This window comes from Adiantum capillus-veneris, chromosome 18 (genome assembly GCF_014529385.1).
Source record: "Adiantum capillus-veneris isolate H3 chromosome 18, ASM1452938v2, whole genome shotgun sequence".
NCBI lineage: Eukaryota > Viridiplantae > Streptophyta > Polypodiopsida > Polypodiales > Pteridaceae > Adiantum > Adiantum capillus-veneris.
The window spans coordinates 58,352,293-58,369,662 of NC_140948.1; the positions used below are offsets into that span (position 1 = coordinate 58,352,293).

Sequence of the window (17,370 nt, forward strand, 5' to 3'; positions counted from 1 at the left end):
GCATTCATCTATGCTGCTTCAGTTTCCAAAAGCATTCAGGTTCCAACTAAGTATTCAGATTTGTTTACCAAGTTTAAACATCTCTTTTTGCAGGATGATCTTCCACCTCGTCTCCTACCCGAGCGGCCGGAGGACCATCGCATTGAGCTTACGGAGGGGGCACAGCTTGTCAGTAAGGCTCCCTATTGTTTGAACAAGACACAGGAGGAAGAGTTAGAGCGACAACTCACGGAGTTGGTGGCTAGAGAATTCATACGTCCTAGTGTAAGTCCTTTTGCTGCTCCTATTTTGTTTGTTCGCAAGAAGGATGGTTCGTCTCGTTTGTGTGTTGATTACAGGGCATTAAACAAGATGACCGTCAAGAACAAGTTTCCGATGCCTCGCATTGAGTATATCCTTGATAGGCTCAATGGGATAAAGGTTTTCAGCAAGGTAGATCTCAAGAGTGGATACCATCAGGTACGGGTATTCAAAGGTGACATCTTCAAAACTGCCTTTCGCATCGAGCGAGGGCAATGGGAGTATATTGTTGTGCCTTTTGGATTGACAGGTGCCGTGAGTACATTTAATCATCTCATGGTAGGTCGTTTCGACGATATGGTCGGTGTATGTGTGTTCATCTTTTTGGATGATATTCTCATTTTTTCTGCATCGTGGGAACAACATGAAAGGGATGTCGAAAGGGTACCAACCCGTTTGGATGAGTGTCAGTTGTACATTGCAGCTAAGAAGTCTTAATTTTTTCTTACTGAAGTCACTTATTTGGATTATATCATTTCTGCAGAAGGCGTCAAGCTAGATCCCGTGAAGGTGGAACAGGTTTGTAATTGGGATTTGCCCAAAACTGTATATGATGTGCGTTCTTTTCTTGGGTTATGTCAAGCATATAGTTCGCACATAGATAATTTTGCACGCATTGCTGCACCTATGACTGATGTGTTAAAAGGGGTCAAGACTTGCCGTCAGCGCGTAGACTTGCCTGAAGCAGCCATTGAGGCTTTCGCAGCTCTCAAGGTTGCGGTGACAGAAGCACCGTGTCTTATCCTTGCCTCTTGGGATGATCCCTTTGAGGTATGGGCGGATGCGAGCAATGTCGCCATAGATGCTGTGCTTCAGCAGCATGGTCGTTCTGTAGCTTTCCTTAGCCGGAAGCTCAATAGTGCGGAAAAGAATTATTCAGTTTATGATAAAGAACTTTTGTCTGTCATTCACTCTCTTAAGCATTGGAAGCATTTTCTTTATGGTAGAGAGTTTACAGTTTGCACAGATCATCAAGACCTCAAGTGACTCCACTCTATGCCTAGTGCACATTGGAGTGATCACCAGGCACGGTGGTCACAATTTTTTGAGCAATTTGGAGGTTTGATTGAGTATGTGTTTAGAAAAGCTAACCCTGTTGCAGATGTGTTAGGTCGCAAAGGACAGATTTTGGCTCTTGAGTCAAGATCCACATTTTCTATACAGGGTATGTCTTTCAACAGTATGAAGAATCAGCATGCGGATTCCGAGTTTGGTAAGCATTGGTTGCAGGCTCTTGCTTTCCAAGGGCCAAGCAACTATCTCATTCGTGATGGTTTGTTGTATTTTCGTCAACGTTTATGTGTGTTGCCCTCTCTCAAGCCAACCATATTGCATGATGCACATGATTCTCTCACGGGTGGGCACAGGGGAATGAACACCACTTTGGAAAAAATTGAAAGATTCTTTGATTGGCCTTAAATGTGAAAGAATGTGTTCTGTTATGTCACTCAGTGCACTATATGTCAAAAGGTAACAGCTCCTTGGGGTAAGCAGCAAGGCCTCTTGCTTCCGCTGCCTATTCTCGATGGACCTTTTCAAGATATTTCCATGGATTTTGTGACTAACCTTTCACCAAGTTTGCATTCAAGGAACACTCAATGTTTAACAATTGTTGATCGTTTCAGCAAGTTTTGCATGTTGATTCCTTATAAAGCCACAATCACTGCACAAGATATAGCACGGTTGTTCATTAAGCATTGGTACCTCCTCTGTGGTTTGTCAAAATCAATTGTTTTAGATAGGGATGGTAAGTTCACGTCTAATTTTTGGCGTGCACTCTTTGAAAATTTTGGCACCAAGTTGAAATTTTTCATTGGCTTTTCATCCACAGTCAGATGGTCAGAAAGAGATTTACAATCGATTGGCTTTTGATGTGTTAAAGTCATATATGCATGATTTGCAGTCTCAATGAAAGCTCTATCTCCCATTAGTTCATGCTATTTTGAATGACTCTTTTTCGTCTGCCATTGGTTGAACTCCGTATGAGGCAGCTTTTGGCCGTCCGTTCCAGTCACTTTTGACTCGCTCGGTCAGTCAAATGCCTGATGCCAATGTTGAAAGTCAGTCATTGGATGAGATCTCTGAGAGTGTGAAGCTTCGGTTAAGCAAGGCTCAGGAATCTTATTCACGGCAGGCTAATAAGCATCGTCAGGATGTTTCGATCAAGGAAGGGGATTGGGTGTATTTAAGAATCATGAAGCAAGGTCTTAAGCAAGTTGAAAAGAAGTGTCCCAAGTTGTCTTTTCGTAGGTACGGTCTATTTCTAGTCATTAAAAAGATAAATGAGGTTTCAATGAAATTGCAGTTTCCTAATTCATGGTCAATGCACAACGTTTTCCATGTTTCTTGGTTGAAAGTGTTTCAAGGAACACCTCCAAAGGACATTTCAAAAGAAGAAGAAACGGAGATCATTGATGAAGCTGAAGTCATCGAGCCGGAGTAAGTGTTGTTGCATTGGTTTCGACATGGTTCGAAGAAGCAAGTGAGACAATACTTTTTGAAGCTCAAGGATCGAGGGACCCACGAAGCGATGTGGGTCGACGAAAAGTTTTTCAAGAACTATCCAGAGTTGTTGGCCGACTACAAGGAAGCCATGCAGCTCGGTATCAGTACCTCACTTTAAAAAGGAGGGAATGTCACGTGACACATCCAACCCCATGTGTCCGTGGACAAGCTACTTCATAACAAGGGTTCCGTCAGTCCAGTCAGTCCAGATTAGCAAGTGTTCTGGCACTTTTGTGAGTCTGTTCACAGACCGTGCATGCCCAGGCACTTAGTGTAGATGCATATCCTCTGGTTGCTCACAGCATGATCATAAGCATTCCCATTAGAATCCATCAGAATCCTTCAGGGGAATTTTCCAGTGTATTTTACCTATTTTCCTTATTTTTGACATTTTTCACTTATTATTTTAAGTGACTTTTGTTGAGAACTGAGTAGGGCAAATTGGGTAAGATAATATATAAGCAAACCAAGGCTAGCACTATTTGGCAGAAAAGGAAGGAGAACACAAGCCACAGGCAGCAGGTTCCCCCCCCTCTCTCTCAAGCAGAATATCCTCCTTTGGTGGCGCTTTCCTCTCAAGCAAGACCTCCCAAGCCTTGGCGTTTTCAGCAGTGCTCATCGCCATAGACACCCCAATGCTTGGTGTTTTTCATCAAGAACTTCATCGCCATACAACCTCAGCCCTGGCGTTTTCAGAAACCCCACATCGTCCCCCCTTTTTGCCGTGTTTTCAGCATCGCCTAGCATCAACATTTTCAGCTGTTTGACAGCCTAAACCAGCGATTTTCAGCGAGTGGAGATATGGGGCCCCTCAGTTGATCATCATAGAAGAGCTTGCAGTACTGATGGATGGAGATTTATGGAGAAGCCCTTGGTGTCTATGATTTCTCGGATGATTAGGGCCAAGGCCTCAGTACCACATGACATTGTTAGGGCGGAGCTCGTTGCTGCTCCATTGGTAGTGGAGGCACTCACTCGATCAGTTTCATTTATGCATAGCACTTGGGCTCTCCCTAGAGACAGATATGCTCGATTAGCACTAGAGTCTTCGCGATAGCTGGCATTAAAGGGAGATATATCATGTTGGTATGCAGAGATAGCGTCTTGGTTTCAGCTACATGGCTTTAGTATGGACCGGCTACCCCCATTTCAGTACTCTCTGGATGCACCCTCCATCTCCCTCACTAGGGTAGAGATTACCAGACTCATCAAACAGATCTTGATTCAGTTGGATACGAAGAGGACATGGATACAGCCTACACATGAGCTAGGTACGAAGATGACTTTCTATAGAGAGCATCTTCTCCAACTCACGAAGGATGGTTTTGTGATCAGACTAGGATACATGGATACTCATCTATCCCATGGGATACGATGTGCTATTGGTCAGATACGCACATCCTCACATCAGCTAGAGATCGAGACAGGCAGATTTAGAGGAGTACCCGCTGAGTCTAGGATTTGTCAGGTGGAGCCAGAGACAAAGCTACATTACATGTCACTGCCCAGTATACTATGAGATACGAGGCCGCTTTCACTGTCTATTCAGAGAGGGTTTTGGGCTAGTATCTATAGTCATGAGATACCAGGATCAGAGATGCCTCGGATTATACTTACTGGAGATTCGCAAACACAGATAGGACCTCTTGAAGTGGTGCACAATGAGAGAGATCCAGCGACAGTGGAAGATTATAGATTTCTTTCAGTCACACAGACAGAGGAGTTCGAGCAGCCCCCACAACATAACAACACCAGAGGCACCAGAGGCATACTGCTTGATCGGGCGATAGAGTTGGGGCGGTCCCGTCGCCCACGGATGAGGGGGCCCTCTCGATATCGACGCAGATTGCGATAGAGGATCGATACTATACTGGTGTGACATAGGAACCGTCCCGGATACTGATGTATATATGATACCTCGAATTTCAGAGAGCTCCATTGTATCAGCTCACCCTTTGTATTTCCTTTGTATCAGCTTTCACCCCACCCCTACCCACTATTTTCTTTTCAATTCTTTGTACTTTTTGTACCTAGACCTGGTATTAGATTCACCACATGTAACCTTTTGGTCTCATAGGTCATTTTGGCCTTTTGAAGATGTTAATATTACATTTCATTTCATTTCATTTCTCATTCTCAGATGTCGTGTCTCTTTCTACCTCAGTAATCTCTCTTCTCCACAGGTGCCTTGTTTATGTGTCTGGCATTCCATGTGTTTTAGATCGGAGTTGATGTGTCCACTGGATCACGAGCCAGTTCTTGTCTTGATTGCATCTTCCGCTTTTGACATGGTATCAGAGCCCTAGGTGTCACGACCACCATGGATGCTTGGATTTGGTTGATTCGGTGCCATTTTGGACTTGATTGAGAGAGAAGAAGCTTGCTGTTTTTTCCTGGTTTTTCCCCAGTTTGGGGCAGATTTAGGTATGTGGAGGCTATGGACCGTTTGCTTTGGTTTTCCTAGATGGAGTCATGTTGCCGTGCCTTCCCGCAAGGGAAGCAAGCATGCGGTTGTTGGATGTAGAGGGGGAGCTAGCTTCTTCTTCAGAGAGAAGTGTTTGGACGGTAGTAGGATCTTCTTCAATACTTCTGGAGAAGGTTTCTATGGTTGTGTTTTCTTCGAGGAGATGGATTGATAGATTTGTTTTGCCTTTGGCAAATGCACGTCTTTCTTGGAATTGTCGACGAAGCTACCTATCCGATGGGTAGGAGGTTGATGATTTGGTTGCACTTTTGTACCAAATTGTGGATTGCCTTGCCCATTTCTTGGGGCTTTGGATGCAGTGCTTCAGCCCACAATGTAGTTAGTATCTTGGTGGTAGTTGTTCTTTAACCATTTCCATGGTTGCTTCGTCTTTCGGATTTGTGGTGTGACGGTTGCTCTTCTTAGTGCATCCGAGTAGTTTTTCCTATGCCTTGTCTTCCAGATTGATCCTTGAAGACTGTACCATTTAGGACACATCTACTTCCCTTGTCCTTAATCGGGCATGTTGTTTCGTACAGGTGGGTAGTGGTCCTTCTCGGACTAGGAACCAGTTATAGTTAGCCGGCATTCTTTAAAGAGGGGAGACAATCTCCAAGATTTGGTTCCAGGTTCCACAAGTATATTTTTTCTTATATTAAGACATGTGCATAAGAACATATGGTGTGTATGCACTAATTATCCAATGGTTGAAAATAATGTTTCAAAGCCAAAACTATGAACACTGGACCCGACCTTGGTAAGAAAATTTGTTTGCCAATTTAGCTTCAATGAATTGATTACCCATTCTATCAGTAGTACACTGGAAAGAGAGACTTCCAGTGATGTAAATAGTGCATTGGTAGTTGTTGCTTTTTCTATCTAGTTGTCTATTGTCTATGCCCTGTTAGAGATGGACTTTGCTTGTCACGTAGATTGTAGATGTTCATTTTTTAAGTGATGCATCAATGTGAGTCGTAACTTTCTTGATTTGCTTGTATTTTACAATTTGAAACTTGGGACTGCTTATTATGCTATGCTCACTTTGATGGAAGGTATTCTCTCTTGACGACTTCAAAGACTTTCTTTTTTGGTAATTTTGTAGGTTGTATTATGCAAGGATTCCATCAGACAAGGATTATCCAGTCTATCTTAGAAGGCATTTGACACATGGCCACCGATCTTGGTTTCAAAAGCTCAAAAGCAATGCTGCAAAATTTCTCAAAGAAACACAAAATGACTTCAGCGAGCAGAAGCTACTCGATATGAATGAGCTTGTCAAGGAACACGGTAAGCTTTTGGACAACACCAAAAGCAAGTTTAAATATCAATTGTGAGATGAGATTTTCCTTTAAAATGCTGATTGTAGCAGTTCTAAAGTTGAATGGATCTATATGGATATTTTCAGTTTTTTTGCGCACTATGCGATAGACTTGTCAAAGATCAATTATCACACAGACTCAACACTACTTCTTTACTATGTTCCTTTGCCCTTGTGGAAAATAAAAAGAAATTGAGAGATGAAGATGTTCTTAAATTGGGGAGAGGAAAGAGGGAAGATGGAGTTCTAGCAAACCCCTCAAGATGCCCATTCGGTTACAAGGTGGGCATTTACTACTTATTGCATGAAAGAATGGGCAGGATATATTGACCATGATTCATGAAGTACTATAACAAAGGTTCAAAAGAGCTTGGTTCGGTGTTATGGTGGATGAATCTACTGATATTTCTATTCATCATCACATGATCATGTTCAGAGAGATACTACGTGCTGTTCGTGCAGTTGTATACATTTATATGATATTTGAAACTGAGTGATGCACTTTGAGATTTTGGCTGCTTGCTCTTGTATACTTCAATTTTAGTACTCATCCTCAACTGCAAGCAACAGAGTCCAGGCTCCTTGTGGACTAAATAGGGTTGGGTTCTAGGGCTAGACGTGGGCTTCTTGTTGGCTGAAAACTCCTCCATATGGGCTGACCTTCTTGATCGAATGGATTGTATAGGGGTGTACATAGGCTGCCTGACCCACACAAATATTCCACATCCCACGGAATGGGGAAAAATGAAGGTTCACCTGTTAAAATATGGGTACCCCCTAAAACTGGCCCACCAGTGGACATTGGACACAATTTCGGAAATGCCTATGATGCTTAACACCTAGTAGAGCCTCACAAGGCCTGGCACAGCCACAAAGAAGCCCTTTCTCACTAGATTTTGACGGGCAACCTGGGAGATGACCATTAAAACTCTTAACAGTCTGGGCCTGTAAGGAGTTCTCTCTATGGCGCTGGATGTCTAGGAAAAACCACTCCAATCTAAGCTGGATTGCTTAATCTAGTAGCAGCTAGCTGGCATGGAGAGTGTGGCTCCCCAAATTGTATGGGGTCTCGCCCCCTGATGAAGGTGTATGCTCTGTATTTGTGCACACAATGCTCCTTACTCTCCATGTCCCCTCACTACAATCGGAAGATCCTCTTTGCTCTGAGAGTGGTGTGAAGATACCATAAGCTGACAAACCACCACCCTGGCTTGGTGCGAAAAAAACTCCTCCATATATTTGGTCTTTGTATAAAACCGTCCTCCGAGATGCTCATAAACCGATTTGTGTAGTACTGCATCTTTGGTGGAAGGGTTGGTTGGGTGTCATCCATGTCTCTCAGGTGTAAAGCTGCCATAGGTCTTGCCTCAAAATTCTGTTCCATTCACTATGTGAGGGGCAAAGATAAGTGGCATCCCTGTCAAACCGAAGCGATGGAAGACGGTGTATGTTTAGTCCATGCTATGTGAACCACTATGTCATTTGTGTGTAGATGATCCTCCATCTCCCGCCTCAGCCAGCTGTCGAGACGCCTTGAAAGGTATGTATGAAAGGGGTGGATCGATTGGTGTATACAATAGCTGGTAGAGGGTGCTGTAGGTGATGATAGAGCTTTATTATAAGCGGGACTCAAAGTACAAGACAGTATGCGTTGGGTGTACAAGCACGATATGCATAGTCTATATGTCTCTATCTTGTCCCACAGTGGGGCTGATATACATTATACATCAAAGGGGGGGGAGGCACTCCCTGAAGATTATGTCTGGATCTGATCGGAGCTGATCCACTCTCTCCTTGATCTCTCATTGATGTCAAGCTAAGATCTCGGCCTTGTCTCTATGATAGAGCTTGAGTATTTGATAGCCTATTGCTCTCTGTCTCCTGCTCGTGCGAACCCCCTTTGTAAGCTAAAGTGTGACTTCACATTGTGTGTGCACAAATGTGGGGTGAATTTTAGGAAAAAGTTGCTGATCTGCAATTGTTGTCTTCCCCCTTCCTGTGTAGTATGGCCTGTAAGGAGATCTCTTTGTGGTGTTGGATGGCTAGTAAACACCGTCCTGATCTAAGCTGGAGTGTTGATGCTAGTAGCTTGCACGGAGAGAGTGTCCTCCCTCCCCAAACTGTATGGGGTATAGATCTCCCTTCTTGAGGTGTATGCTCTGCATGTGTACACATAATGCTCCTCACTGTCCACGTTACCTTTGCATAATCGGCAGATCCTCTCTGTGCTGGGGATCAAGGCTGCTCTACCCAGCTTTATCACTTGGAGATGTGAACATACTTTGAGCTGAGCAACCGCCACCCTAGCTCTGTGCAATAAAAGCCCCTCTGTATGATTTAGTTCTTTGTCTAAAACCATCCTCCAAGATGCTCATTAACTGAACTCTGTAGTACTTCCATCTTCTGTGAAAGAGGCTGGCTGGGTAAGTGCATGTCTCTCAACAAGGAGAGAGGTTGCATATATAGGAAAATCCCAGATTTGCCCTACCTATTGCAAAACCCCACAATCCTGATAAATGGCTAATAAATGCTAATAAATATGTGAACTCACTGAAAGTGACCTGACACACATATTTAGTAGTAGAACTACAGAGACTCAAGATTTTGACCCCCGGGAAACCTAGGAACGGGCGTCCCGCCTCATGCTAGCCTACCGGGTGAGCAACTCCGTGGAGTGTTTCACCGAGAATAGGTACGTCTACCTCAGATACGACCGGACACAGCCACAAACAGCCCTCACTCCCTAATCTGCTCCTGGGAGATATTGGAGCTACCAAACACGATCTTGACAATCAGTGGTCTCGTGTGCAGGAGCAGATGGCAATAGCAGTAGCAATTGTGTATCATGGGTGTATCCATCGACAGCATGTCAGATCTTTGCCAGACCACCCTTGGTCACTTGTATATGCAGTTTGTTATCAGCATGGAGAACCTTTCTTAGATCTCTCTCTCTCTCTCTCTCTCTCTCTCTCTCTCTCTCTGTCTCATTCTCAGATGTCCCGTCTCTTTTTACCTCACTGCCTCAGTGATCTCTCTTCTCCGCAATTGCCTTGTGTATGTATGTGGCATTGCAGGTGTCCTCTTGTGACAAAGGATCTTTACATAGTAAAATCAGGTTGGGGTCAAGGTGTCCACCAGATCGGAGGCCTGTCCATGTCTCTTCATTGCATCTTCCGCTGCATATTCTGACAGAGGCAAGACCTATGGCAGCTTTACACTACTTTTGGCATGTTGTGCAGTGCAGAGATCGACGAGCGTTTTGGGCTACACCCTCTCTCTAGCGTTTCGGTGTGTGTAATGGAGGTAATGAACGTATAAAGTAATCTGCTTCGATCTTCTTTCTTATGTGTCTGGATTGTGTGCTTTTTGCAAGTGTTTTAGCCCCTTATACAGTTCATAAGTGAAGATTTTTCTGTCCTTATGAAGGCATGTGCATTCCCTTATTGAATAGAGGTACCGCTTTAGAGTTATTTACCATCAAGGAGCTAAGAAGAAAAACCACAATGATGAGAAGTAAACAAAAAAGCTAGACCTTAGAGTAAACAGAGAAGCTGCATTCAATGTTATTAACATTTGGCTTGTGTTTCTGCAGGATAACATTTGGCTTGTGATTTTGCAGGATTTGCGCACCTTGGAGTTTGTAAGGTCTCCAAGGATCACCGATTGCTTGCATATACATTAGACTTAATTGGCACGGAGGTTTTTACTTTATTCATCAAAGACATAGATACTGGTACACTTCTATCAAGGCAAGTTGTGAAAGGTGTGGTCAGTGTTGAGTGGGCAAGAGATAGCCGCAGCTTGTTATACACGAGGATTGATAAGATGTTACGACCGTTCAGGTGCGCTGAGTTTATAAACACACTTGTTTGTTATACCTCAGGAAAGCATATCTGAAAATGATGGCAATAGTAATGGAGGTTCTATTATGTATGAGCGCCCGCGTGTGTGCGTGCTTGTGTACATTGTCTCTAGTGGAAGGTTGTCAGCAGAAATAGTCACATAGTAAACATGTCTGTACAATTCTCTTTGTAGTTTTTTACAGGGAAATTTATTCTCTTATAAGCATTATGTGTTCTATCTAACTGTTAACCAAGGGAAATCAGGTTTCCGACAGCAGTCTTGTATCTTGTAAGCTAGTGCTACATAAGTTTTCTGTGTATAAGATTTACCATTGTCAGACAATCTGTGATTCTCCCACTATTTCTTTACTTCATTTGGAAGTGGGAATGTTTATTTGATTTATGTTTTCTTCCTTTTGGAAGTCAATTGCTCAATTAAATAGTGGAAGTGGGAACATTTATTCACTTCCTTTGCTGAAAATCAAGAAAGCACTATCCTAAAGAATCAAATCAACAAAGTTGACCAATCTAGAATAAATCCATTTAAAAATGCTTGATACTCTAACGTGGAAAGTTTAGTAAGTAGTACATTGTTTTAGAACATTCTTTGAGTATATTAGTCTGATGGTAAAACTTTCATGTCTATGTGGCTGACTAGACATGTTGAGCCTATCAATAGTTCTCCACTCAGATGCACTGGCCCCTTAGTTAGACGCCATAGCTAGGAGCCCCACATGGTATTTTGTCTGTGCTAGTATACTTGCAATGCCCACCTGCCAATTTTGCCCACCATCATGTATGTCACACAGTTTGTAAGGCCCCCATATGAGGAGAAGTTAATAGTGTACATATATTTGGTGGATTCCAGCTTGCCCGTTGATGAGGTCTTTATTTGTGATCGTGGATAATACGGAGCTAATTCAGGAGCCGAACCTTTGGGTGGAGGAAAATTATGAAGGAATATTCCCTAAGATACTAGGCTATATGTACATGCCACTAGTACTATGGCCGGTGCCTGTGGACAGTGGGTTGGCATAGTCAGTACTGCAGATGCCACACACATATATGCTTATCTACCACCCACCGTAGCACTATATAAGGAGGCCACCTCCATAGACCATGGCATCCTATATTGAAGGATAACAGTCCCTTGTATTCCTACCTACTATTGTAGTTGTCTATATCGCCATCTAAGCTCTACCTTTAGAGCGCATGGGTGGATGATGCCATCACTTTGTGATAGTGCTAATTTAAATTTTGATTTGCCACTAATTTGCTTTGCATTGTATCTCTCTCTACTGTCCTTGCTACAAGATCCTATTTTATTCTACATTTCTTTAATATTGATGATTAGAGAAACAATTGTCAAGAGTTTCTCTACAATCGTGCAACCATGCATTGATTTGAAAGAGTGACTCCCTAGGCCTCCCCTAGGCCTCCTTATAAAGGTACGTAGGCCCAAAAAGCAATTTCTGAAAAGCTAACGTCCCAAAAAGCCTCGTGCCCCAGAAAGTCAAACGCTTGCCATAACTGGCCGGAAAGCACCCCATCCAATGTGCCAATTCTTGCTTCGATCGGATTATTAGGTCAAGAGATGTGCAACAGTTTCACCTAGAAAATCTCCCTCCGATTAAATCATTAAAATTGATTTTGTTTTTTAATTTGCAAAACTCACAATTGTGAGTGAATTATACCGATCATCCCTAAAATTTACAAGATCTTGCCATGCTTGTGCCGAGCCATGACATCATCAAGAGACCATAATTACATTGGCTATCTGGGGAGCCACCTCTAACGACCCGCCCCCTTGTCCTTGATACCCAAGGTCAATTATCATGTTCTTCAAAGATCTTTTGTTTTCCAATGGCCAAGATTTCCCCCCTTCCTAAGCATTCCATCTACTGACAACAAGGCACAGGTAATCCTAGACCAATCATCCGAGTTTTGCTTGCGCCCGAGCGTCCATATTAGCACTTTGTTTTCTTGTATAATTTCTGCGAAGCTTGCCACCTCAGGAACTCCTTCAAACACACGGCGGTTCCTTGTCTGCCATACATTATGTAAGAAGAAGTACGTGACAATTTGAGTGTTGATGAGGAGGGTAGGACTACCCAAATTCTTACCTCCAAGGAATAAATCAGTCTTGAAAAAACCAATTCTCCATGTTCTTTGGACCCACTTGCATATTTTCCCTGCGAGGCCTCTTATACCTGGGCATTCCATGAATAGGTGGGCCAGATCTGCACTAGCCAACCTGCACCCCAAGCATCGATCTGTCCCAACCCCTCTCTCCTTAATCTTCACCCCCGTCGGTAGACCACCCCAAATTACCTTCCATAGAAATACCTTCATGTGCTGCGGAGCCTTTGGCTTCCAGATGTTCTCCATTACTTGTTCCCACCTTTCCTTCGGCCATTGTTTTTTGCATATCTTGTTAAGGGGGCTAGACCAATTCTTCTTCAACATCATTGTATGATAAATGCCTTTAGAATAGGGTTTTCATAAGAGACTACTTCCGGGCCGTTTCCAGGCATTCCAATCAAACTCCGAATCACAAACTGACATCACTACATTGTCAAGCTCTTTCATCACTTTGTTGACTAGCAAAACCTCCAAGCTATTAAGTTGGTATTGGATAACCAAAAGGTCAATTGTTTTCCAGCTCTTGCTGTCACTGTCCCAAAAGTGCCCAAGTCGATTTAGACCCTTATTATTCAGTTTCCTTGCTGTTTGTATCTAATAGGGATTTTGTGGCGGATCTACAACTTTGGAAAGCCAGGGGGACCAATGCAAAATGGAGTTCTTGAAGTATCTGGTTTCTTCCTCCCACTTTAGGACTCCCGTTGCTCGGTTGCATTTCCTTACCAATTCCCCTGAGCTGCCACGTCGGGGCTAATAGTTTGTCATGAACCTCTACCCCTCTCCACTTTCCACCTTTCGAGCCAAGTTTAGCTGCTTCTATCATATCTTTGATCATGATAGCCCAAGCTTGATCCTGTTTAGCCAAGGAGACTACAAATTTGGCGTAGCAAGCTTCGGCATGGGCCACAGGGTTGAGAATTCGGAGGCCTCCTTGATTCACTGGCCGAGCGACTGATTCACAACAAGCCCATTGCCATGGCCTTGAGGATTTCGTGTTGTTTTTCCATAAAAACCTTTCTACTTGTTTTAAGAACTCTTTCCAGTGACACTTAGCCATCTTGAGAAGCGGGCTAGTGAAGGCAATATAAGGGAGCATAAAGCCATTAATCACTTTTATCCGGCTTGGGAATGGGAGAAGAGCATACTCCCACCTACTCATTTTTGTTCTGATTTTTTCAAGGACTCACTGAAATCTTTGTTTGTGAGTTACGTCCAACCCGAAAGGGGCCCCCAGATGTCTGAAAATATTCCCTTTTTTGACAATCTCCCCCAAATGAGTCATTTTCTGACAGGGAATCAACCTTGACTTCTCTATATTACAGTGGGACTTTTAAATGAATCACTTTTAATGTCATATCAAAGTCATTGCCTGACCAAGATACAATAAACCTCATGAGGCCTAAGTTCATATTACCCTCTGCGTAACCAATTTGCAAGCATAGAGATTTCCTAGCACTCTCTCTCTCTCTCTCTCTCTCTCTCTCTCTCTCTCATTTCCAGCCTTTGTTGCAAATCCCTGGCGCTACCAGTAGCCCATCGCCCTCATCCTCCATGTGCCGCCTCATCACTCGTAGCCATTTTCAGCCCTACGTCAATGTTGGATTGCTCTATTTTTGCAGCCAATATTCAGTCCTTGTTATCCTCTCACATTGGGTCTTAGTCCCTCGTCCGTTCCATCTGGCAGAAATAACATGACACAAACCATACTCACGCAGCATAGAGAGCAGACATTAGGCTCACTACCCAACCATAGAGCCAATACGGGCTTACTACCGAGCTTGGGAGTTGTAGCAAGCAAGCTAGCCTCTACCATAAGGGCTGGTGTCCCATACTGACACGGATCTGCGGGTAGTGTTGCTAAATTGGCTTTATCTGACAGAAAAATAATTCAAAATGAATTGTTGGATTTATAAGTGAGAGGGTTTTCTCGCTTGGAACACCAAGGAAAAATAATTCTAAATGAATTATTGGAATTTTAAGTGAGAGGGTTTTTCTCAGTGGAGATATTTGAGTATGAAGTATTCCTAGTGCGTCATTCAGTGTAATGACGTGAGCACTGTGAACGGGAATATCTGTAAGGCCACCAGGAACGGGTACTTCTGATGTGTGTCACATCGGATGGGTGACAAGGCATCGTGAAGGAGATTGTACCGTAAGTTCGGTAGGAAAGGACTAGGTGATGGGTATTGATGATGCGTCACAAGGTGGGTGACAGCTGCATCGGAAAGCGAATATCCATAGTCAGGAGGAAATTCCGAACTGTGTTAGAATTGTGCACAAGGAAAAGCAAGCACTTGAATGAAGATGGGTTCATAGGAAACTTTGAGGAAAAACAGATGCTTTCTGAGAAAGCAGGATTGCTTTTCGGGAAAGCAAATGCTTTCCCGCGAGGAAGTCTATGTCTGCATTGCATTTGTGCATGTGGTTGCATCAGGGATGCCTGGGAAGCATTGTTTTTAACTTACAAGGTTATATTGAGTTTTTGGGCAGATTCATACCATTTTAAAAGTGACCGGTCGGCCACTTAATAAGTGGGTAGCCACCTAGAATATAAAGCAACAAAAACCAGCCAGCAATTTCTCTCTCTCTTTCTGGCAGAACAGCGCAAAGAAAAAAAAGAAAAAAAGAAAAAAGAAAAAAAACCAGGCCGCGATCTCTACTTGGACAGCCAGCGCTCTGCTATCTTTGCCGTGGCCAGGGAGCTATAAAAGCATAATACGCCCTCTCCCAGAGGGAAGACCAGTTTTCGCAAGGAGAAGATGTTGCTGCAGATTTCAGCCGCAAAGAAGACGTTGCTGGTGATGTCCATGGCTGCCCCAAGTGTACTAGATGTCGCCCGGACCCAGTGCGAGTTCCCTCCGAAGAAGTACCTACGGAGTGTGTTTCCATCGCGACAAGCTGCTGTGTTTCTCTGTTTTCAGCCCATAAACGTTGTAGACGGGGCTGATTTACAAGAATGAGAACACACCTCTTTTGTGTGTAGGATTGGAAGAGAGGATTTTCTATGTAGAGATGTCTTCTGGGGGATTGCTTTTCGAGAACCGAGTTGTGTTTCGAGCGTCGAGACTTTGAAGGTAACAATTTTCATGTTATGATCGCTAAGTATTTGTTTGTAGGTGTACTTCCCTCTTAGTGAGGGAGTAGGAGTTGAGGAAGGCAATGAGCCTCTGCAGGAGAAAAGCGCTCTGAGGAATTGGAGCCAGATCAGCCCAAGGGTTTCGTACCCAAGTTTGGGAAGTAGATCCACGGATCGAAGAGAGGTAGTCTCTTGAGTTGTGATCCGGAAATGGGGATTACCAAGTAAGGACTCCGTGTCCAGGAAAGCAGAGTTATTCTGCAGGAAGAGGATTTTGGAAAACGAATCGAAAAAGGGTTGCAGGGATGCCATGCCGTGAGTCTAGAAGGTGAGATCCAGAGGCGAGAACGTTGGAATAAGGAACGGAAGTTCCTTGGAATAGGGTTTTGCCCTAGGAATAGGAAGCTGAGGCTTCTGGGAACCATCAACTCTTATTCTAGAACGAACGTGGTAATACGTTCGGTTCAAGTGCTTGTATTGACTTCTCCTCAATAATAAAGATACTATTATGGGGGGGACCAGCCCATCATCTGGTCCCAATACTGTGTCGATCTTCTCTCTCTCTATTCCTCTCTATATCCTCTGGTTTCGGTATTAAGCGATAAATTCTATTTATCCGAATATATTTTATATTGCTACATGCTCCCGTTTGTGATGGGTAGAGCCGCCAAGGGCCTAGAGTCGAGATGTGGTGATCACACAAGATAGAGCACTAATGAGCCTAGAGTCCTATATAAAGGATTCCCTAACTGCCATAATCATAGGGCCATGTTCACACTTGGTCGGGGGATATAGATCTGGCGCCTAACATCATGTGCAAATCAGCCGCATAGGTTTTTCTTGGTGCTAGCTTGGTGGCCATCACAACCAACATCAAATCGGATTTAGAAGGTGCATCAAATCAGCCTTGAAGGTGCTTCATCTTGAAGAGTTACCTCGGCTTTATCATCTTGAGTCGAGTCGAGTCTTGCATTGAGGTATTGCATCATGTACATTCCATTTATGCAATCTAAAGCAAATACCACATCGGCAATGGTGTGGGGGGCTCTTGAGAGGGCTGGTTGGGACCCCATCTCTCTCTCTCTCTCTCTCTCTCTCTCTCTCTCTCTCTCTCTCTCTCTCTCTCTCTAGTATCAAAAACGAACCATCAATAATGCAAAGTTGTGTTCATTAACACAAGGAAGAACAAAAGATTTTGGAAGTGTGAAAGCTCGATTCTACCTATTTTCTATATCCTGTTGCACATTTAAGCATCCTATGTGCTTTCATCTTTGTGAAATGGCACTATGGCCATATCCATTGCCAATTATACATCGTATACTGCTGTGGGCATAGTGCACTTTTCAAATTCAATGACAATGTGACTAATTCCTATTTACCTCTCCCTCTTTCTTTTGATTGGCTATCAAGACGACATGGCTTATAGCTTGGCGTTAGTTGGCGACGAAGATGGCTTGCTATTGAGAGTATTTTCTTCGGATGGCTTCATCATGCAACCAAGGCACATAGATATCCACTTTTCACATGGATTGAGATCTACCATGGCCAGCTACACACCTTATCATTCGGCTAGAGATAGAGGATGGCAAATATAGAGGTACGTCTTCTGAGAAGTGGATTTGTCAGCTTCGTCAACACCAGCTTGAGGCAGAGGAGCATTACATATGCCACTACTAACCTTATTATGAGATCCGCGGAGGTTTTTGTTGTCTATTTAGAGAGT

General features: G+C 43.5%; 1 protein-coding gene across 3 annotated transcripts in view; it reads left to right on the plus strand.

The window, feature by feature from the left end:
* Positions 1-17,370, plus strand: part of LOC147435722 (uncharacterized) — a 47,767-nt gene that overhangs the window by 15,305 nt on the left and 15,092 nt on the right. For all 3 annotated transcript variants that reach the window (XM_086488698.1, XM_086488699.1, XM_086488697.1), the window contains 2 exons: positions 6,372-6,556; positions 10,207-10,429. In XM_086488698.1, coding sequence (XP_086344824.1) covers positions 6,372-6,556; positions 10,207-10,429 — 408 coding nt within the window. The remainder of the gene's footprint in view (positions 1-6,371; positions 6,557-10,206; positions 10,430-17,370) is intronic.